General features: G+C 44.6%; 1 protein-coding gene across 5 annotated transcripts in view; it reads left to right on the top strand.

Annotated features, from left to right (window-relative positions):
• The window catches only part of ANO2 (anoctamin 2), a 311,269-nt gene extending 288,079 nt beyond the window's left edge, over window positions 1-23,190 (top strand). For all 5 annotated transcript variants that reach the window (XM_045826458.1, XM_045826456.1, XM_045826457.1 and 2 more), the window contains 5 exons: window positions 6,345-6,497; window positions 6,818-6,870; window positions 8,873-9,054; window positions 19,443-19,548; window positions 21,605-23,190. In XM_045826458.1, coding sequence (XP_045682414.1) covers window positions 6,345-6,497; window positions 6,818-6,870; window positions 8,873-9,054; window positions 19,443-19,548; window positions 21,605-21,877 — 767 coding nt within the window. In that variant the 3' untranslated portion in view covers window positions 21,878-23,190. The remainder of the gene's footprint in view (window positions 1-6,344; window positions 6,498-6,817; window positions 6,871-8,872; window positions 9,055-19,442; window positions 19,549-21,604) is intronic.
• The last annotated feature ends 269 nt before the right edge of the window (window positions 23,191-23,459 follow it).

The raw sequence follows: 23,459 nt of genomic DNA, 5'->3' as shown, positions 1-23,459 counted from the left end.
GTTTCCATTCACACAGTTTAGTTGTCTGCCTCCTACTGTGTTTGTTTCGTGTTTACAGCTGGTGAGAATAAGTTTGTATTTATGAAACAGATAACCTCTGAGCATCTGCTATGAGGATGGGAGCCACACTAAAAGGCGAGGATTCAGAAAAGAATCAAATATGTTCATGGTCTCAAGGGGCTTACCATCTAGAGAGCAAGTCAAAGAAACAGAGTGACATGTGCAAGACATTATGGGAGTGAGGAGAAGTGAGGCTGCCCATGGTGCCCATTGGGTGAGGTGCAGGGACTAGAGTTGAGGAGAGTCTTTTCAGTGAAGGTTAGGTTTGAGTTGAACCTGAAAGATAAATAGTAATTCATCCAGCAAATAAGGAAAGAGGAGAAATTGCAGACAGTTGTAGCATGTACCAAGGCTCAAATATGTGGTAAACGTGGTGAGTATGGGGAAGTACAAATGCCTTTGAAATGGTTGGAAAATAGTCATAGTTGATCTCCAAGCATAGCAGCTAAATATTAGCCTTGAGACCAGAGTATAGATGGGTAGGAAATGTGTCTGGAAAAATAAGTTAGGGTCAGGTCACAAAGAGTCTTGAATGCCAGACTAAGGATTTGGACTCCTGTGATGTATGAGGGAGTGTGTGTGTGTGTGTGTGTGTGTGTGTGTGTGTGTGTGAGAGAGAGAGAGAGAGACAGAGAGAGACAGAGAGACAGAGAGAGAGGTATTTTTACTGCAGAATTTTAAATAAATAAATAAATAAATAAATAAATAAATAACAGAACAGAATTGTGTTCTATCAAGAGATTTTCCACCAGTTCTGGCCAGTTCACTCTATTCTACCAAATATATACTTTTCCCCCCTTTAAACAGATGGTCCTGGGATGTCATTGCTGGATGCCATCTTGTTTTATTTAATCCACTCCTCTTTGTTATTTTAACCTAAGCCCAGGTAATCAAGGCCAAGATTTTAATCGTCTCCAGCATCAGGCAGTATAGGGCTGGTGGTTATTTTAAAAAGCCCCTGGTTGCTGGGAGCGAGAAGAGAAAACCAATGGGGTTTGTGCCCAGGGGTATTTCCGGTCCTTCGGCTTCCAGCTCAGCATTTCTGGGGCACTTTATAGCGGGCTTTGTAAAGATTTAGCTGAAAATCAACTATGGATTCCTCCTTAATTGACTTGGCCGGGTTTAATCTGTTATTGGTCAAGCCAAGCTGGCTTCTATTATGTAGTGCACTGAGGATTTCTGGCATTGCTCTTATCCTAAATGGAGGCTGGCTGTTTTTAGAAGCAAATCTTGGTGTTAGTGAAGGCCAGTATCATCGTGTCCTCTGAAGTGAACCCAGAGGGAAGCCCATCTGATACAGCATTTAGACCTTTGACTACAAAGAGTGAGTCTTGGATTTGGCATTTATATGCTACAAGGTTATGTTTTGTTTTTGTTTTTGTTTTCTCCCTAAGATACAACAAAACTTCCTATTAGTTTCTGCCTCTTTGGGTTGATTCATGGAAATGCTCAGGGTCCCCAGGTCAAGGAGGCAACACCTACAGCATTGGGACATTTTCAGAGAAAGTCTTCTCTTGATCCAGGAGACCAGGGAGTGACCTCAGCAGATGGGACAACAGTGTCCTGTCACTCCAGGCTCAGCACCTCTGGCTTTTGCTGAACCCCCTTCCTTGAGATTGCCCAGTCCTGAACACACAGATTTACATGGCTGGGGAAAGAAATGAGACATTGTGTTGTGGGTTGAGATAATTTATGGGTACTATTAGCATTGAACCATCTCTAGAAGTTGTTTGTGTCAACAGAAGAGGGACCAAGAGAGCCTGTGTCTGGAGAGTTTGTGAAGGTAGAAAAGCAAACCATCAGGGCAAGCCCAGGGGAGAGGGTTCATGTCTGTCTTTGCAGTTCACGTGAAAGAAAGGAGAGGAGTGGCGAGTCCCATTTTTCCTATAACCCGGGAAGGACATTGGATTTCCTAGAGCTATTTGCATGAGTGTGGTAAAGGCATGCTGTATATAATTATGTTTGCTCAGAAGTAACCTGCCCCTTCCCCACTCCCATCAGTCACCTTGCCAAGCCCTTGCTGGGGCCTTTGAAGAGTTTGCAGTTTTGTTGGAGGAAGTCACTTATGGGAAGAACATTTACACTTATAGGACTAGCTCATAGAATCAAGATCAACTTATAACTCTATACACAAAGATATAGTCATATATATACATAAACCTAGACATGCATTTTATAGGTTTTAGAAAAGCAGTCTAACATCTGTTTTTCTTTCCTTGTTAATTCCATCCCCTTTTACCCCCTTGGCCCTAATGCCCACCCCTAACTCTAAAATTCCTCAGCAAAGCCTCATTTAAAAGATGCTATAGACCCTGCATTTTGAACTGGCTCCCAGAGTTTGATTTTGAAGATTTCTTCTCCCCAACCTCACCCCAACCCCCTTTGGCCTTCCAGCTGGCCGGGCCATCATTCCATGGCCCAACCTTGACAAATCTGTGCCTTCTGGTGCATCTTGCCACCAACTAGCACCTGTCAGTCTTTTAGGGCCTGCTGAGCATTCACTGGGCATCAAGAACATGGCAGTGACAGTGGTGTATCAGAGCCATAACACAGCTGTGGGCACAAGCAACCTGCCAGGTCAAAAGCCATTGTGCAAAGGTCCCCTGCGTGTTCTCTTTCATGAAACTTCTGCTATGATGAGGGCTATCCCTCTGTGAACTTCTGTTTATTTTATTTTAGTTTTGTATTTTTGTATTCTGTTTTTTCATCATATTCTTGATTTGAATATTCTAGAACAATGATTTTCAACTGGTATGCCACAAGAATCTTTAAAACATATAATACCTGACCATTTAGTCAGGGGCACTGACCTCTTTTCCCTTAGATTGTAAAGTTAAAAAAAATGACAAGAGTCAGCACAATAGCTGGCTAGTATGAATGAACCAAAATTAAAAATTAAACCAAATTTTTTTGTGAGGTTGGCAAAAAAATAATATATTTTTTTGGTGTGTCATAGAATTTTAGTAATTAGTTTATGTGTGCCATGAGATGAAAAAGGTTGAACATCACACTGACCTAGAATCTTGAGTCTTGTCCAAGAGAACAAGAGTCATAGCATCATAGCAAATCAGACCTGAAGCGCATCTAACCCATTCTCTCTAGTTTATCAATGAGGATGCTGAAGCCCGTCGAAACAGAGAGAATTGCCCAGGGGCATGTGGCCAATTATATCCAAGACTAGCAGTCAGGCCTCCTGACTCTTCTTGTTCAGTGCTTTCACCTTAAAGTGGTATTTGTTTAGCATATAAGTATGTGGTATACAAGGTCTGTCTTGGAGGTATTCATCCATGTAATATGAAAAATAGAGACATTTATTGAAGAAGATACAAGAAACATCGTACATAGGACAATGACACCTCAGTCCCCTTCAAAGTAGGCACCTTGAGATTTCACACAGTTCTCCCAATCGCCATCAGCTGCCCCATTGTATTTTCCTGAATCTCATCAATGGTCTGAAATCTCTTTCCTTTCAAAAGTGATTTTAGTTTTGGGAAAAGCCTGAAGTTGTAGGGCACCAAATCTAGGCTGTAAGGGGCTGAATCACCTGGGTGATTTGATGTTTTGCCAAAAAACTGCACGAGATGTGATGCATGAGAAGACACATCGTCGTGATGAAGCTGCCAGTCACCAGTAGCCCATAGCTATGACCTTCTGAATCATTCAAATAGTTTCTACAGAGGACTATCCAAGCTTAATGCAAAATTTGATGCAGATTCGTTGTTCTACTCTCTCAGTCATTTTGAATGCAACAGCCACACAGTACACATGCTCATTCAATGTTGTCTACTACCCCCACTGACTAGTACAGTGAAGTCATTGTTCATGCATGGGCATTCCAGACCACTCACTCTCTTTGGCTGCCAGGTTATATCAATGTCACATAAACCATTCTCATCATATTAACAATGGTAGGACTTTTTCCAAACAGACTTTGTACAGCAGCTATCTGTGTGTGTTGGTATTTATTCCAATAAGAGTAAAATTACACATAACAGGTAAAATTACTGAATAAATATTAAATGGCAGACATTGTTCTAAGCACTTTGTATATGCAATAGCATTTGCCCTTATAACAATCCTATTAGGTGGGTCATATTATTATCATCAATTCACAGTTGAAATACCTGAGACACAGAGAAGTTAAATAACTTTCCTTTAGCATATTTTATTTATTTATGTATTTTTGGAGAGAGGGGGAGGGAGAGAGAGAGAGAGAGACAGACAGACAGACAGACAGACAGACATCAACTGTGACAGAGAAATATGAACTGGTTGTCTTTCATATGTGCCCTGACTGGGGACTGAACCCGCAAACCCAGGCATGTGCCCAGGAGTTGAACCCATGACTTTTTGCTTTTGGAATGACACCCAACCAACTAAGCTACACTGGTTAGGGCTGGGGAAGTCCTATTAGATTGAGACTTCTCTGGAACTTGGGGCTGTATTTGCATCAGCAAATAGGTACTGAGCCTCTGGAATGGATGAAGTTCCTGCCTTTCTAGTGGGAAATAAGACATGTGAGTGGATCAGTCACAATAGCACTCAGGGATGGCTGAGACAGGCATGCATAAAAGGTGGCAGGAAGCTGAGGAGGGTGTAATGGGCTTCACCAAGGAGTTAGCATTTGAATGGCCTTGGGGATGCATAGGAATTTGCTAGCTGGAGAGTGAGTGCTCCTGCATGAATGGATGGAAGGACCTAACACGTTCAGGGAAAAAGCAGGAGGGTGAGAAGTTCAGAGTGCTAGAAGGCAGAAGCATGGTGACTGTGCGGGAGATATTGGCAGATGGGCCTAGAGAGGCAGGTTGGGAGCAGACTGTAAAGCACCTGTGTCCCAAGATAAGGAATTTGGATTATATCCGGTACATAGAGGGGATCCAACAGAAATTTTTATGAGTGAGGAAATGACAGAATCAGGACCATAGAGATGGTAGAAGCATGGGGAGACTGGAGACAAGGAGACCAGCGAGGCGGTTGTTGAGGTTGTCCAGGTGGAAATGAGGGCCTGGACTGCTTATAGCCATCTGATTGGCACAGTCTGCCTACACTTCGATCTTCCCACTGCTTCCATCACTTGGAATGTTCTCTTTAATCCAGTCTTGCTGGAATGACAGGCCCATCTTTCAAGACTAAGCACAGGTGTTCAACGTGGAGACTTTCCTTAGTACCCACCCTGCACAGGCTTGCGCTCTCCCTCCTTTGGTGCTCCACTGTCTCTGGTACATTCCTCTTCCTCCCTGGACACACATAAAATCGTGTTGCACATCTTTATGTACATTTCTCTTTTCTGCTTACACCCAGCCTCTTGAAGGCAGAACCAGACCTTTGCCTCCTTAAATACTTGGCACAGTGCCTGACATTCAGTGAACTCTCAATAAATGTAAGATGAATGAATAAACGTTCTAAATAAAGGCCACCGCCTTTATTTATGATCGTGGTGGATATGGAGATGAGGCCAAATTTGGGAGATGATATTTTTAAGTTATATCGGGGGTTGGAAAAACATGGCCCATGGGCCAAATCCAGCCCACTTCTCTACTACTTTTGTAAATAAAGTTTGGTTGGAACACAGCCAACCCCATTTGCCTACATTTTGTCTATAGCTGCTTTCATGCTACAATGGCAGAGTTAATTCTTTGTGACAAGATCGGATGGCTTGTAAATGTAAAAATGTTTACTCTCTGGACCTTTCCTGATAAAGCTTGTCAACCTTAGAGTTAGGTGGCCAGGATTTATGACTGGAGATAAAGGGTGATGGAAAGGAAAGAGACAAGACTTCCTTTTCTCTCGTCTCCTCACTGTCCTAGTACAGCACTTTGCTCCCAAGTGATGGCATTGATCCATAAGCCTGCAGGAACTGAGAAATGCCCATGACTGTGGGGCAGGAGGAAAAGGGAGCCTAAGAGTGTAAGGTGGGAAAGAGACCCATAGGAAGAGACCAGGGCCTTGGCTGATGTGGCTCAGTTTGTTGGAGTGTCCTCCCATAGGTCAATAGGTCGTGGGTTCAATTCCTAGTTAGGACACATACCTAGGTTGTGGGCTCAATCCCCAGTTGGGCATGGCATGTATGAGAAGGCAACCAGTCATTGTTTCTCTTTTATCAATGTTTTTCACTTTCTCTCTCTCCAAAGGCATCGAAAAAAGGTCCTCAGGTGAGGATAAAAAAAATTAAAAACAGAACAAACAAAAACAACAGAGAGACTAGGGCCATAACATACAAGGCAGAATTGATCTAAGTCCTGCTTCTTCCTCATGAAGCTTCTCATGCCTGTGCTCTCTTTCAGTCATCCAATTTGGCTTTGTCACCCTCTTTGTGGCCTCCTTCCCTCTGGCACCTGTGTTCGCCCTCCTCAACAATGTCATTGAAGTGCGGCTTGATGCAAAGAAGTTTGTCACGGAGCTGAGACGGCCAGATGCTGTGAGAACTAAAGATATCGGTATGTCCCCTGCTTAGAGGTGGTGGAAGACCCATCTCCCCCGCCCCACCACCCTCATGCTGATGGGAATCCAGAGTGTTGGGGAAGCCTTTGCCTCTTCACCCCTCTGACCTCCTCATCCTCAAATCTTCAGGTACTGGCAGGCTTTCAGAGGCTGTGTTACAGAGGAGCACCTCAGCCTCTCTAGACAAGCCCACTGCTGGGTAGCCCAGAAAACCTTCTTTGGTAATGTCCCTGCAAAGCATCACTCTGAGCTGCAAGGTTGTCATCACTGGGCCATGGGTGGGAGTGAGCCAGACACCCTTCTTTCTGTCTTACAGGGATCTGGTTTGACATTCTCTCTGGAATCGGCAAGTTCTCTGTTATCAGCAATGTAAGTGCTTATATTCATGACACCCTAGCATTGTGGGAAGGGCTTTCCTGAGGGACTGAGGCCTTCCAAGTGAGACGCTAGCCCTCGTTACATCTCAGCCTTTTCCATTCAGAGCTTTATTTAAAGCAGCTCCCTGGTTAATAATGCATGGAAGCCTTTCTAATTCATTGTGCTGTTGCCAGAACAATGCCACTTAATTGTTAATTTCACTAAGAGAAAGAAGGGTAATTACCCACCAGAATGCAAAACTTTGCCTTAAAAGCCAAAATCAGGTCTTTGCTCAGAGCCAAGACTAATGAGGAAAGAATTCCTTGTATCTATCCATCTCTTTCCTTTCTTTTCTACTCCTGAGCTAAACAATACCTGGAGCCTTGCCCAGGTTGCAATTCCTAATTACGGTTCCTCCAAGTTGTCATTGTGAAGTCTTAATTATCCCCATGGACTCTGGCACTGCATAGGTGAAGATAGGACATGGGAGAAGAGGGGTCCTACCTGTTGTGACCTCCTTAACTACCTTGCCAGACACGTCCACATTTCAAAGGAAATCCTGCTGGGCCCAAGCCAACAGCTCCTTTTGCTCCTGCCTTCTGTACAGATGGTGGCCAGGCAGGGCCTCCTCTCGCAGTCTCCCAAGAACATGTCAGCCAGCTCAATGAACACCAAGAAATCCACAGCCCATTTTCCCTTGGGAGAGGACCGCTGACTCTGGTTGGGACCCGGTTCCCTAGTGAGAACACATACAATGGCTGGAGAGGTATGAGGGAGGCAGAGAGAATCAGCACATTGCATTTTTGAATGTTTGATGTAGGAAACACTTTGATTTTGAGAAACAAGGTACAATTTGGGAAAATTTAGATCAATAGCTAATTGGAAGTTCTGTCTACAAAAAAAAAAAAAAAAAAAGAAGGCCCTGAGTACTAAACACTTTCCATCTATACAATAGAAGGAAAGAAATTGTACTCTCCCAGCCTGACTTCTTCCCTTATCTGTAAAAATGGGAGAGACAAGAGGACCCACAACTAGGATCGCTCTGGAGGTCACACATGATGATAAAAGGACAGCTAACCAGTGCTCAGTAGTGGTAGCTGTGATTAATGTAAGTATGTCACTCACTCTCAAATATGGTTATGGCCATCCACAGTCATATATACATTTAGAAAACAATACCTAAACTACGTTTTTAAAAAAGGGCTTTAATTGTTGGTGTGGAACACAGTATAAACACTTGCCAAAAAGATTTAAGGTTTTCTTTGCAGAAAGGACCTCCCCATTCATACACGGACTCATTCATTTGTCATTTGGTTTGCTCCACAGACGTTTATAGGCTGCTTAGAGATGCCAGACGCTGTGCTGGCTATGTGTGGTTCCATCCAGCAGGGCCCATTCATTTCCCCTCTGTGTCTCACTTCTCCTAAGTAAAATGAACAAAAGAACCAGTTCCATTATACAATGTGCCAGAAAGTGCCAAGAGGTAATGGTCAAATTGAGGGAATTGGGGAACCACATCCTTGGTATTCCTGGCTTTCGGGTGTCATTCAAGGGCAGATGTACCTGGTCATTCAGAGTCCTTGCCTATGGTACCTATGTGACATTTTTATCACTATTGGTATTTTTTCAGAAAAAAATCTTCCATTCTACTTTGGATTGGCCAGTACCAAATATCTCAGAGGTGATTTATTCCCTCCAGCACCGAATGGCCCAAAATGGCTTAGCATCATTTTCTACAGTGGTTGTAACTTACTCTCTTGACAGCCACTGTCTTATGGATTTACTTACACATATCAAAAGTGGAAAAGCCAGGTAAGTCAGCTGGCTTTTCATGAGCTGAGAACTCAAAAGCTGAGTCTCATGAGCTCAGAGGTAAGGACTTCTGTATCAACCAGAGCAGCACCTCTGGATGGCAAGCCCAAGAAGGGACAGTCTCTCAGCCAGGTGGAACCCGTGCCACCTGGACAGCATCCACCCTGACCTCTCCTCAAACACTTTTGGTTTTGTTCCTCAGGCTTTTGTCATTGCTGTCACCTCCGACTTTATCCCCCGCCTTGTGTACCAGTATGCCTATAGTCACAACGGGACTCTGCATGGCTTTGTCAACCATACCCTCTCCTTTTTTAACGTCAGCCAGCTGAAGGAGGGAACGCAACCTGAAAACTCACAGTTTGACGAGGAGGTTCAGTTCTGCAGGTAAAGTAATCGTGAAGAGGAGAGAAACGGAGGACCTTGACTTGGAGATCCAAATAATTGTCTGGGTGACCTAGACTTAGATCATTCTCCTTTCTCCTACCCCTCGCCTAATTACTATAAACCCATTTCCATGAATCAACAAATACTTATTGAGTATTGAGTGCCTTTTGCTAGACACTGTGAAGCAGACAAAGAATTATATAGCCTCGTCTTTACCATTAAGGGGTTTATGGTCTGGTTGGGAAGAAAACAAGCAGGACAGATAGGAAATAGCAGGCTATTCAATAATTATGTCTAATATGGACCATAAACATTGTGGCTATTCAGAGAGGGAGATCAGTGTTGGGTGGAATGGAGAGGGGAGGCTTCCTGGAGGCACCAAGAGGGATTCTAGGACAGAAAAAGTACCCTAGATGGGGAGTCAGTATGGGCAAAGTCATGGGGGTGGGGATGAATCTGGGGTGTTAGGGACTCTGCATGACTTTGTCAACTATACCTTCTCATTTTTTTATGTCAGCCAGCTAGGTGATATAGTTAGCAAAGGGAGTGCTTAAGAAAACAATAAGGAATAATATAATATTATATATATATATTTTTTCCTAGGATAATAAAAGCCAAAATATTGTTGAACTTGGATAGGATAAAGTAGTTGGTGGGAAATGTTGAAATCTTACAAGAATTTTAATGTGATATAATAGGAAGATATTGACTGTTTAGTGACAAGGAATGAGAATAAAGGGTAGGCTTAGGAAAATTGATCTGGTCTTAGAAAGAAAGATAAAGTAGAATTGGGGGAACTCAGGGAGGGCAGCTGAGCTGCTGTATCATTCAGACATGAACCACGATGGAAACAGAGCAGGGTGGTGGAGGAGGAAGAGAGAAGATGAGCTATTTTATTAACATATTGCAAAGTTGGTGACCAGAAACAGAGAGTCTTAGTCCAGAATATCCCCAAAGTTTGGAGTAAAGTCAGAAAACTAGAAAATTGTGGATACATTCACAGAGATGGGGAAGATGCTAAGTGAATCTGATGAATATGGTACATGTGATGAATTTGATTTTAATCATATTGCATTGAAAATAATGGTAGGAAATCGGAGGGGAAATTTTCACCTAACTTCTAGGCACTCTAAGCTAGAATTCCAGAGAGGTCCAGATGAGCATTATGATTAAAACCCATTAACACAGGGATCATTGAAGCCAAAAAAATTAGAAAACTCTCCAGTATTTACACATGAAGGCAAAATGAAGAGAAGATCAGAGGGGACTAAATTATTTAACACTTTTGTACTCTGGTGAAATGATAGTCCCTATAAAGGACTTAATCAAGGATCATACCTCATAAATTTTTTAAAAAGTAGAACAATAAATACAATGAAAATAAAAATCTAGGAAAAGGTATTGTTGGGAAAATACAGGGCTTTCCCGGACCATCCCCAGTGGTATCTGATGTCAATGACACCAGTGAAGAAGGAGTGAATCTGCTGTGTTTGTAGCAGTCATGACCCTGGGCATGTCTGTCCTGCTTTCCCACCCAAGACACCTTGGTATTTGAGATCAGCCATTTGTAAGGTGGCCGCTTTAGGTCAGATTCACAGTCTGAGACTACAAAAGAAAGAAAGAAAAAAGTTGATCTTCTAACCAAGATGACTCAGTTAAACAGCCTTATTAATTTGTGATTTAAATAGAAGAGTATTCTGGACCCAGGAGCAATAACTTTAAGGTTCAACTCCAGCCAACCAAGAAAAGACTCAAAATCAGAGACCAGATCTAAGAACAGATGAGTAAGTTTATTAATAGATATCAATTTGTAGCAGGCTCAGTGTTTCAGGAATTTTCATATCTGGGCCTATTAAGACTCTGGCTCTTAGACTAAAGTTGTACCCAGGGGCCACTCCTCTATGTGTCTGGAGTGCCAGGCTGTCCATGGTGCTGGAATTTGGTCTGTAGACTGAGCGGACATAATGCTACTGCTCAGAGAGGGTCTATACCAGCTCTAGACCTTTCCTGCTAGCATCTAGATGTGCTCCAGCAGGGTCCATGGAGTCAGTTGATAGGTTTATATTAAATAAACAGGCACAGAAAGATGAGAATTAGACAGTCATTTTAATAACTGGAAGGTACCACAGAAATCATCTTGTTGAAACTCCTTATTCCATAGAAAAATAAACTGAGGCTTAGAAAGTTGAAGAGTTCTCCAAGATTACAGAGGTTTCTAGTGACAGATCCTGAACTAAAATCCATATCTATCCAAGAACACAAGCTTCCAGCCCTATGTGCAGAGAGGGCACAACACTAGTGTGACTTATTGTGTGGAGAAGCAAGGCTAACACTATCTGCTTCTTTAGTTGGTCTAGAATCACATGTTTGTCCAGAACACTGAGGTTCTCTGACCTTGCCCTGACTATCTGATCTTCCAGTAACAAATATGAGTATGATTTCCAGATATATCAGTGGCCTAAATTGCCTTAAACACAAAGGGACTTTAATGACTCCATATTGAAAGTTGAGGGTAGGCCTAATTTTAGGCAAGTTTGATTCAATCAAGTCTGCACCAACCAAATCTTTCTCCATCTGCCAAGCCCATTCCAACTGATGTTGATTATGGTTTCAGGATCTGTGCAACTGCCAGCAGCTACAGGCCAGTGGGATAAAAGCCCATACCTCATTCCCAACAACCCCAGAGAAAGTATCATTGAAGCTCATTGACTACGATCAGTATGCATGCCCTTCCCAGAACCAATTAAGCCCTACCTGTAACCCGAGAAATGTGATGCTCTCCATGGCACTTGGGGCCACTGGGGCTGGGCTTGGGGGTGAAATCATCTCCAGCTGAAGAACATGATCTCTGAGTTGGAGGCAGTTCCCTAGTGAGAAGACAAGATGAATGGATACCACTCAGCTGAAACAAAAAATGCCCAGGACATCAGGTGTTAGCACACATGGAGCAGATCAAGCTTTCTTCTATCTGCCTTCAGAGTCACTGGGTTTTTCAGCCAGTTGTAAATCCCCAGTAACTCTTCCCTCCGTTGTTTCCATGCAAGTAGTTGGCATCATGGCTTATCTGTGGCCCATTTTTTAAAAATTCTGTGACTAGTGGCAGAATTATTAATGGGTGGATGCATAGGAAGTATACTCTATATTCCTGCCAAGAAAATTTATTCACAGAAAATAAATCATTCCAGAATCAAACCAAAATGATTTTTGAAACATCTGATTATTTTTTCTTTATTCAGTGCCAGTGGGGATTATAGGTTCACTAATACGACTGGTTTTGATACCTTACTATAAGCCTGGCACTAGTGATATGATAGAGAATAAGACAAAGTGCCTCCCTCAAGGAGTCTAGATAGAGGAGTAAGTAAATAAGCAGCTAAAATATAGCTTTAATTGTTTACAATAGTGTCAGTATAGGGAGCTCTGATGGCTGTGAGGACAGAGGCCATGCACCTGGCTCAGACTTAAGTGTTCAGGCAAAGCTTCAAGGGAGGTGGAGCCTGAAGAACGATCAGTGCAAGAGTGGCCAGAAGAATCATCTTGTTGAAACTCTTCATTCACATGACCACGCTGGCCTGGGTGGTGAGTGGGGTAGGAAGAGCAATGGTGGATGGTAAAGGGGGTGCCTGGTGGAAAAGGGGTCTGGGGAGAGCAGTGGTTTCCAGGTGGAGGGCGTGTTTCTGCTTGGTAGTTGGGGATGGCGTGAGACAGGTCAGCTAAGAGAGGTTGGAAGGAGGCACCAAAGCCAGACAAAGAAGAGTATGCTGGTCATTTGGAGGTGTATGGATTTCCCCATGGGGCAGCATGAAGCCACTGAAGAGGCTTAAAGGAGCAGTGATGAGCTCAAACTTTTCCTTGGTGTTACCTCTGACCACAGTGTGAAGACTAGCAGGTTACATTAGAAATAAGGAGATACCCTACTCCAAAGTGTGGGCAGATGTCTAGAGAACAAAGTCAGCATATCATCTAGACAGGCCCTATCAAGTAGGTATGCTTTGCCAGCTACCTTTCCTAGATGGGTGAGAATTGTTGATAAAAATATCTACATCTGATGGGTCCTACTCAATTCATGCTGTGTGGACTTGTCTGGGTCATCAAATTCTCTAGAGATTTAGGAAGTGGAGGCATAACCCACTGATGTCTTTGTATGGTGGGAATTGTTAGTGACTAAAAGTAGAAATAGAGAGAGGAAGAGAAAAAGGGAGAAAGTGAGAGACAGAGATTGAAAATGAGAAACAGACAATTCCGTAGCTAGCCCAAAAGCCGGTATTTAAAACTACTCCTGTGGTGGGAAATGAAGTTTGCCCTGATTTTCTGGCAAATAGTGTTGGGAACTCAATGACCCTTCTTATTCTTAGCTTTCAGTGACCTCTGGAGATAAATGTGTATCAAATAAAACTGAGGTCTCCAGCTCTAACCCAGCCTCACCAGGGAAGAGGTATCTTAAATATAGCCATAAAAGTTAAGGCAAGTCTCCGGCTGCCCATTTGAGATGCATTCCCAGCATTTTTGGAGCAATGTTGGCCCGAACCGTCTAACCGCTCTGGCAGGGCTGCTCCATAAACGGCCTCTGACGTCAATCTGCAGGCATGATTAGCGCCCATTTGACAAGGTCGAAGGACCACTGTGTCCTGGAGGATGGATGATGGCTTGGGCTCTGGGCTCAGCTGGAAGGGAGCAGAGAGATCAGCAGGGCAGGGCCTGGCCTGGATCCTGGGTCTCAGAGCTGGAGGAGTCACCCTGGGCGTGGTTAACCCAATGCGCCTGTTTGGAGGTGCTGAGCCTGAAGAAACTGCATTCTTGGGTAGCTCCTGCTGGGTTTTTCTGTGAGCGAGCGCCTAAGTTCTTTCATATCCTGAGGTGCTGTAAAATTCTTTGAAGATGCGAGTTTCCTTCCAGCCCATGGCTGCCTCTCATCTGCTTCTTGCTGAAACCAGAGGTAAAGTCAGCTTTTCCGGGTGTTGCCTTTCCTGATCTTTATCAACCACTGGATTGACATGGTTCTCATTAGTTCCTAATTGGCTGTACTGTTTTCCCTTGTTAGAGGCCAATTTCAGAAGGCAGTTTTAAGTAGCTCAGATGGTATGAAAATAATATAATATATAGTTGTATTCAGTATTAATATAACATTAATTTCCATTGGGACTATTAAAAAATTTTACATACCAGTGTTTGGAGTTAAGCAATGCATTTCTAATTCGTAATGTAACTAAAACCTTATTCAAAAAAATTACTGATCGTTGGTGATGGACTCCTCAGTTTGTCATTTAGGCACCCTTCCTGCCCGCAGTGATTTGTTATTGTAGTTGTGGCAGGTGGCACTGTCACTGGTCACCCCTGCAAGTGAGGATGGGACGGGGACATCTGAGCCAGGAGTCTCTCTTCCTTCTCTGCACTTCAGTTTCCCCATCTGTAAAAATGAGGACTAGGAATAAATAATCTCCAAAGATTCTTCTCTGCTTTAAAAAAATCATAGTTAATGATACATGTAGTATATTAATCGATTCCTATAACAATTCTAAACATTATAGGCAACCTCTCCAACTCTATCCCACCTCCACCCTAACCCCTGCCTTTAGGTATTGTCTCTTGGGTTTGCTTTATAATAAACATAATATGTTTTTAATTAATGAGAACCTTATATTTTTAGGTAATATATTCCCCTCAATCAATGTGATTTTTTTAATTTATTTATTTATTTATTTATTTTTTAGAGAGGGAAGGGAGAGAGAGAGAGAGAGAGAGAGAGAGAGGGAGAGAAACATCAATGTGCGGTTGCTGGGGGTCATGGCCTGCAGCTCAGGCATGTGCCCTGACTGGGAATCGAACCTGCGACGCTTTGGTTCACAGCCCGAGCTCAACCCACTGAGCTACGCCAGCCAGGGCGATGTGATTTTTCTTAGTGTTAGATCTAGATAAAATCTTAATGTAATCTTAAAGCTAAAATATGTGGATTTTTATAGCAGTTTCACTTATTGCATGTGAGTGGGTCTCAATTAACACTATAATTTTGCTCCTGGAAGCTTAGTATAACAATGTATTTGAAACTGAAAGAGCAACTGAATATTGCTCTTAATTACATTCTTTTTTTGAAATTATGAAATTTTTCCTATAATTTTCTACATATATATATGTAGGTGTGTGTATATACAAAGACTCTCTTCTCAGTCCCCTAATTCTGTATGTATGTGTATATATATTCATAATTCTGTATGTCTGTATATATGTATGTATACACACATGTATATACTACACATTATATAAATCACATAATTTAAGTATATTTAAATTATATTTTAAATGTATATATTTTTATTATATACTTAATATATTTATATTGATTATTAATATATAATATATTATATTTTTATATAAGTATAAGGAAAAGACTCTCTTTTCAGCCCCTATCCCAGTCACTCTCTCCCAGAAGAAACCATCATGTCTATTTTCTGTGAAAGTCCCCAGAGACCACACTCACATGTGTGATCTTATTTCTCATGGACTAATTTTGATGTTCAGTGTACACATATACTCACATGTCGGCATGTGCTTATTCACGGTTGGGGTGAGTGAGCTGGCATGTGTGCCGTCTGTGCTCTCAGCACTGCAGTACATGTTCTGTTCCCTCCTCCGTAGGGATTAGAGTGCCGAGGGTCGGAGACGTGACATGACTTCCTCAGGGTCTCACCGCTAGTAAGTGGCATTGTCATTCCAAATGCTCACTTGCTTCTTAGACACTCCAGTTGTTTCTCTATGAAAGATTCTCCTTATTAGAAGACTAAAGAGAACTCTCAAAATTAACATTAAGTCTCAAAGAAAATAAAGGCCTGGAAGGGTGAGGGTGAGATCTAGGAGCGGTTCCTAAAATTATATGCCTGAACTTAAATCCCAGGCAGCAGATGCAGGAAGCGACCAGATATGGGGTCCCCAATGCTTGGCTGCTTGGTGGGACTGCGGGAGAACCAAGCTCCTTAAACCAGGGGAAAGGGTCTGGTTTCAGAAAGCACTTGAGCTGATGGGAATGGAGCAGAAGTTAATCCCCACCAGCCTGAGGCCTGCCTACATTTACATGGACAGAACTCCAGGACTCCAGAAAGAAGCCCCTTGCCGTGTGGCATTGGCTGACTCTTTTTGATCCATATCAGCATCACGGGAAACTTGGAGGCTCAGCGCTTGAGGGCTCAGAAATCCTCCTGGAAAGTCAGGAGGAACTGGGAGCAAGGGGGCATGTGCTCTGTCCTCTTTTGACAGAAGGGATATAGTTCATACGTTACCTTCAGTCAAAGGAGAAAGAATAGCTTCTGCTTACTGGGTATGTTTGTCTGACAGATCAGTAGGCTGAGTGCCCTTCCCTGGCATTTCATCTTCATTACACCTCTGTGAGATGGAGAGAGTTGAGGCCCATTTCATAGGTGATGGCGGCCTTGGTCATCAGAGCGTTAAGCCGCTTTGTAGAGGGCATGGCATTGAAGTGCTGAAGGCGGCAGCAAGACACCTGACTCCAAAGCCCGTGTTTTTTGCTGATTCTGTGCCTTGGGCTTAGAAGCAAAACAGACAAAGCAGACAACTGTCACCATGGTGGACATAATTAAGTCTATTAACCATTTTGTCTTTTATGGACATTTCTAGTCTTCACACTAATTATCTCTTGTTTAATTAGTGTCTTCTAGTTACTCAGTGAAAACATTTGATAAACTTAATTTCTTAGGATGAAGTTTGTTTTTTAATTATGCTATCTGAATTTATGTTGCAATGTAAACAACCAATCATTTACCTGGTAGCGGAGGCTTACCAGAATCAGTGTTTTGCAAACTATGAGTCATGGTGCATTAGCAGGTTATGAAATCAGTCTAGTGAGTCATGATCAGCATTTTGGAGAATAGAATAGAATAGAATAGAATAGAATAGAATAGAATAGAATAGAATAGAATAGAAAAACATCAGTGCATTCATTGCATGTAGCAAGAGGAAGTATCTTATGTGTAATTTCACTTCAGCAACATATATTTATGTGTGCATTAATTTAAAATGCATTTTTCACTACTGCTGGTCACAGTTTTTAAAAAGTTAGCTTTGGAAAGAGAAATGTGAACAGATGTATAATTCATTAAATTGTATATTGTTTTTTTCTGTGGATCGCTTGTCCTGTAGTTCCTCAGAGCACCATTAGCCCATTGGCCTAGGCATATTTCAAGTAGAGCTTTCTGGACATATCTATATGCTAATATTTCCCCAGATCATTGATTAGATGGATGTGCCTGTTAGATTCAAACCATGTTATGGACACTCAGGGAGGGCAAAGTGACATTTTCAAAAGCTGTGGTGAGTTAGTAGCAGAGGTGGGACCAGAATTCGATTATTTATGGATTCCTTCCAGACAGGAAAAAAGCAGGGTGAGCAATGGCTCTCATACTGAGGTCAGTGAACATCTGTTCCTTCATAGATGGAGCTAGAGAACAAGAAGGGATCAGGCTAGACCTGGGGAAGGATTTCCCTGTGGTAAGGAGTGGGCGTGTGTGTGTGTGTGTGTGTGTGTGTAACACCCCTCCTCGGAGGCCTTGGGAAGAAAGAGCAGGATCAATTCCCTTCTGCCATGGGGTCCTTAGGCGGGGAGGGGGGGGGGGGGGGAACAGGAGGGTGGAGAGCCTGAGTGTTTTCCCATCCCAAGATGTCCTTATTCCTTTAGCCACGCTCTCACCCTCTCCCATTAGCAGGCATAATTGGAGCTGGCTGTGTTTCTGTCCTCAGCCACGGATGGATGTGATGAATGCCGTGGTGTTTTGCTGGGCTGCAGTTAGCTTTGCTTTTCATCCGAATGTCAAACCAAGTCTGCAACAGCTGTGATCAGCTGTTGGAAAAAGGGGAGTTGAGTGTGGCGAGGGCAGCTCCTGGCCCCGTGCCCAGCCCTAGTCGAATGCTTAGTGTCCACCTCTCGGTTTGTCTCTCTTCTGTTGCTGACTCCATCGCTAGGCATTTTTCCCCCCTTTTCACGTGCAACTCTTTTCAGGTTTTTTTTTTCTCTTCTTCCTTCATCTCTCCTTGGGCAATTAGAAGTCACCATGGTTTGACATGAATCTTTCAGAACAGCTGGTGCATTCAGGGTAGGGGAAGCTGCAGAGAGCACCCACTTCTGAATCTCCCACCTCCAACCTGCTACCCATGGTAAGGTGCTCTACGGAGACAGGAGAAAAGCCTGAATTCAGCCAGACTTAGAGTCTTCCCCTGACTCCACCTCTTGTTGGCTGTGAGACCTTGGCCAAGTACTTGGACTTCTCTGAGTCTCAGTTCCTTCCTGTGTTACTTGGGGATGTCAATGTGTGCCTGAGAAGGCAATCAGGAGGATTAAATGAGAAAACTTCCAGAAAAGTTCCCTACTCAAGGGTGGACACAAATGACCTGTTTCCCCTCCCGGCCCCTCCTCAGGCAGATGCACTCGACAGCCATGCACTCTGCGCTGTGGCCCGATGCCGTCCCAGCTCTCCCTCCAGCCCAGGGCTTGCTTTGATTGTACTGAGCATCAAAACTTTGTTGAATTCCATGGAGGAAACAGTTTCCTAAAGAGTCATAAGTCTTCTGGTACCAGCTTTTGTCATTTTTCCAGGCTTGGAAAAAAGTGAGTCTGAAAATAATGAGACATTTTCAACATTAGTCATCCCAGGATGAAAAGGCAACCGTGAGAAGAAGCCCTGGACTCCTCCATGGGCCGAGAAAGAGGCACGAGTTCACATGAGGCCACTGACATTTCGTTTCTTAAGCCACACAGACAACATATAACTATAGCTAGAGGATGGTACTGACCAACCGTGACTGTTAACATCAGCCCTCCCTCCCTGGCTTCACCCAGCCTTCAGCTTGGTCACAGTCAGTTTCTTTGGGCTCAAGAATGCAGTCATCAAGTGAGACCAGTCCTTCGCAGGGCCCTAGTGTCAGAGCAAACACCTGGGCGTGAAGCCTGGGATCGTCCGTTGGTGCCTATATCTTCACTGAGCCCACAGGCTGCAAAGAACTGTATGACAGTTGGGTGCGGGGGTCTCCCTTCCCCTCCAGAACCCATAAGCTAGTGGGAACCAAGGTGGATTCACTGTTCCGGGGTCCTCTCATAATCCCTGGGCTCCTCTGGAAGGAGAATCCAGACAGCACAGGAAGCTTTTGAGAATGTCAGAGGGAGAGTAGGAAAAATATTTCTTGTTCTGACATTGGCTTTTTGGACATTGGTCTTTGTATTCCACGGACACTTGTTGTTTGGGCAATAGATTTCTCTCTCTGCCCCCTATTGCCCAAGTTGGAAAGCCAAGGGCTTGCCTGCAGCTTTGACCCTGAAGTTTCTTTAAAGCAGTGTCCGCCTTCCTCCATCTCTTCTCTATCTTAACAACACGTTTCTCTTTGGACAGGTTTAAGGATTACCGAGAACCACCGTGGGCCCCGAACCCATATGAGTTTTCCAAACAGTACTGGTCTGTTCTGTCTGCCCGTCTGGCTTTTGTCATAATCTTCCAGGTGAGTTATTTGAATAAGGAATTGCCAATTAGAATTCAAACTTCAAGAATAAAGACAGCCACGTCTCCTCGCCTGCCCCTCATCTCCAGGTCTGCATGGCACAGGGTGACACGAGGGGCCTGTGCATGTGGCAGGCAGTGAGTGCTCCCTGCCCTGGGCTGCCATGAATTGATGGATTTGCAGAAAGAGACGAAAACACAGAGTAAGGTTACAAGACAGATGTGGAGTAAGTTGCAGGGTAGAGACAGATTTCCATTTCAACCTGAGACAACGAAAGGAAGTGGGAAGAGCTGTGGAAACCAGAGTCTCCACTCTCATGCCGACAAACAGCCCCACCTGAACCTTTCTCCTCCTGGCCTTCTCCGCTGGCTCCCTCCTTTGTTAGCGTTGTTTTAGCCCCTGAGACTTCTGGTGGGAAGGGCCGCCAGAGCCATCCCTGGATGAATAGCAAACCTGAACCCAGTGATTGCTATCTCCGACAATAGCCGCAGCTCCAATTGCACCTCGGAGGTTCTCTGAGCTCGAGGCCCCCCTTCCCATTTGGGGTCCCGCCAGTCTTCCAGCAAGGCTGGCGCGCAAGCCCAGATCCTTTTCTCCTCGGCTCCCTCAGGCTTTTGTATGCCCTGAAGACAGATCTCTGGAGGGCTCTAAAATATCCTGCCCCCGACCCCAGCCCAGGAAGTGGAGAAGCCCACTGTCTAGTCTTTCACCTAAAGAAGACAGCTATTCTTCCTCTGGAGAGATCGGGCGATATATTTGAAAAATTGCTCAGACATCCCCCTGCTGCCCCACCTGCAGTCGTCGCCTCACTTTACCATATGTCCCATGTAACGTTCACTCGTGCTGCAGGGAGGTGCTGTAAAAGAAGAGAGCGCATGACTCGAAGCGACTCTAGGTTACCGAAGGTAGCCAGGTGCCTCTGGAAGCAGCAGTCAGTTCCCCAGGTCTTCCCCTGGGCTCCTAGAAGCATACAGGGTCCAAGGTCAAGCTGGGAATAGACTTAGAGTGTGGAAGACAGCAGTGCTGTTACCTCATTCTGGGCATTGTCACTGTCCTCTGTATCTCAGAGAGGAGAAGACACATTAGCATGTAATTGTCAGGCACAGAACACAACTGGAGTAGGAACTATTGTATGGGGTAGGGCGTGGTTGAAGGTGGCTTGGAAAATGGATGGAAACCAGATTATCAAAGTAGTGAACACTTATGGGGACAGGATGGTGCTGTTATAATATATTCACTCACCTGAATAGAAAATACTCCCAGGGAAACACAGTCTTATCCTACCTGTATTTACAATGGGGTGAGGGTGGCTTGGCAGACAGAAGGATGAAGTCAGTTACAAGTAGGTACAAAAGAGGGAGGGGGTCAGTGGTGATTTAACCAATTAACTAATTAATTAATTAATAAGAGGCAGGGTGTCCCGGGCAGACCGGTGTGACTAGAGTGGCTGGAATGGAGTGGAGAACAGAATGCACTAAGTGTGAGTAGTGGGTGGCGTTGGCCGAGGCCAGCCTTCAGTGTAGAAACCAAAGGTCCATTTCTGATCTGGAAGACAGAGGGTCAGATGCAAGAAAGAGAGAAGAAACTGGCCCAAGGAAGGCCCTGGAGAGGCCACTGGGCCTCGTGGCCACTTCCTAGGAGCTCTGGGGCAGGGTGTCTGGAGGCTTTGAGGCCAAGAAGACAGAGCGGGACCATGAGATGGGCTGGAGGAGGGGAAGAAGCAATGGCTGGCACTTAAGGAGCCCCACTGTGTGCGAGATAGTGACTTATGTAATCTTCAGACGACTCCAGGAGGTAGGTTCTGTTACTACTCCACTTTCTAAAAGGAGACACCAAGGGGCAATTATGCTCAATGGCTCAGGTCACCCACTAGTGAGTAGTGGAGCCAGAACAAGACACAGAGGTGTCTAGTCCCAGGTCTGTGCTCTTCACTGCTGCACGCTACCGCGAGCCCCACTGCTGAGACAGACACTCTGACGGGCCAGGGTAGACAGTGATACACTTGTGCTCCGAGGCTGAGCCTCTCCTCTCAACTCCTGTCCCCTGCTTTCAACAGAACCTTGTGATGTTCCTGAGTGTCCTTGTGGACTGGATGATCCCAGATATCCCCACGGACATCAGTGACCAGATCAAAAAAGAGAAGGGCTTGTTGGTGGACTTCTTCCTGAAAGAGGAGCATGAGAAGCTCAAGCTGATGGATGAGCCAGCGCCCAGCAGGCAGGGAGGGGTGCATCACAGCAGGAGGAGCCGGGCGGCCAGCTCGGCACCCTCCAGCCGCAGCCAGCCCGGCAGCATCGCGTCTTCTGGTTCTCAGCACACCAACGTGTGAGCGGCTAGCCAGCCCCACTGCCGAGGGACGCGGCGGCGGTGGCGGCGGTGCGAGACCACGGCCAAGCCTGCCTGCACCTGCGGGGTGCAGTGTCTGCCATCGGCCCAGATGTGGCACGAGGGCGTCTTGCAAAGGGTGTGTGTGTGAAGAGAGAGAATGAACGCGCTCAGGGAGGAAGAGAAATGATGCTGCCTCTCAGAAACTTCAAGCTTAAGTTTCTTTTAGGTCCTCTTTTGAGCTGTAGGCTGTCCGGGGATTGGTACTGCTTTGAGTTTACCAGTGAAAGAATGGAGCCTCTCTACCCCAGGATTCCCAGGCACTGAAATCAAGGATTTTACGACTTTGATTAAATTTAGCTTTCAATCATAGCTCTAGAAATCATATCTCTCTCTCTCTCTATGTATACATACTCTCAGAGGCCTAGCTCCGCCGCCCTTCCCCCCCACCCCACCATAATCAGCAACCCCCAAGCCAGCAGAGGACACTGGTGGGGACCCAAGTAATGATCACAAGGTCTGGATCTCTGGCAGGCTAAACCAAAGGTCTTGACCTAAGTTATGTTTTGGTTTCTAAGCCCTAAGATGGAATGACCCACTGGCCACCCTCCCATGAGAATGGACAGAGGGACACCAGAAAAAGAACTCAGAACTATCTTCAAGACTTGAAGAAATGATTTATTATTCTTACCTCACTGACCAACCAGCTCCCAGCATGACCCTGAAACCCCTACCCACAGTGTCTGGTGATTTTGCCCTAGATAATCTGTAACCTATACTCTATCGGAGAGTTGTTGTTTTTAGAGCCTAAGCGTCCCACCTCCAATTCAATATTGGAGTTTGGCCAATTCAATATGAAACCATTTTTTTTTCTTTCTGTACTGCACATTTCTGTTCATGCATATCTCTGGGCCAGTGCACACAGTCAGGCAGACTCAAGGAAAAACGGTGGGTGTCTGGTGCATCACCATGAGCCATCCCTGTGTTTCCTCAGGAGCCCTCTCATGTCAGGTGGCTGCAGGTTATGACAGAAGCACAGTCAGGGCCCTGTTCTACCTACCACCCATCATGAATGATCATCACCCCTCCCCTTCCACTATCACCCTGAGAAAATCCCGAGTCACTTGCACCTGGGGTTGTCAGCGCTTCAGCGGATGCAAATTAAGATACAGGGCTGGTTACTGTGGCCACTGGATCTGACGGTGAGCTGCAAAGTTTCGCACCTGGGCTTATCTTCAGTTTACATCACAGGGATGCTTTGCGCTAAATGCAACTAACCACCATTTTATGCAGATTCAGATTTAAGATAATAAAATAAATGGAAATATTCTTTATAAAGATGCTTTTTCTTGTCTTTGGTTTGCTCTTTCTCCCCCTCTCCTCTCCCACAAACAATATTTACTGAGCACGTACTATGTGCCAGGTATTGTTCTCAGACAAGAGATATGCAAGACAAAAATCCATCTCATGGAGTTTATGTCCTGGGGAGAGACAGACAATAAGCTGATAAATGTATAGTAACAGGAGCTATGGAGAAACAACAGGGATAAGAGATACAGGAAATGTGAGGACAACACAGGGGGTGA

This window comes from Phyllostomus hastatus, unplaced genomic scaffold (assembly GCF_019186645.2).
Source record: "Phyllostomus hastatus isolate PE091 unplaced genomic scaffold, TTU_PhHast_1.1 phas_scaffold_755, whole genome shotgun sequence".
Taxonomy (NCBI): Eukaryota; Metazoa; Chordata; class Mammalia; order Chiroptera; family Phyllostomidae; genus Phyllostomus; species Phyllostomus hastatus.
This window is presented reverse-complemented; position numbering and strand designations above follow the sequence as displayed.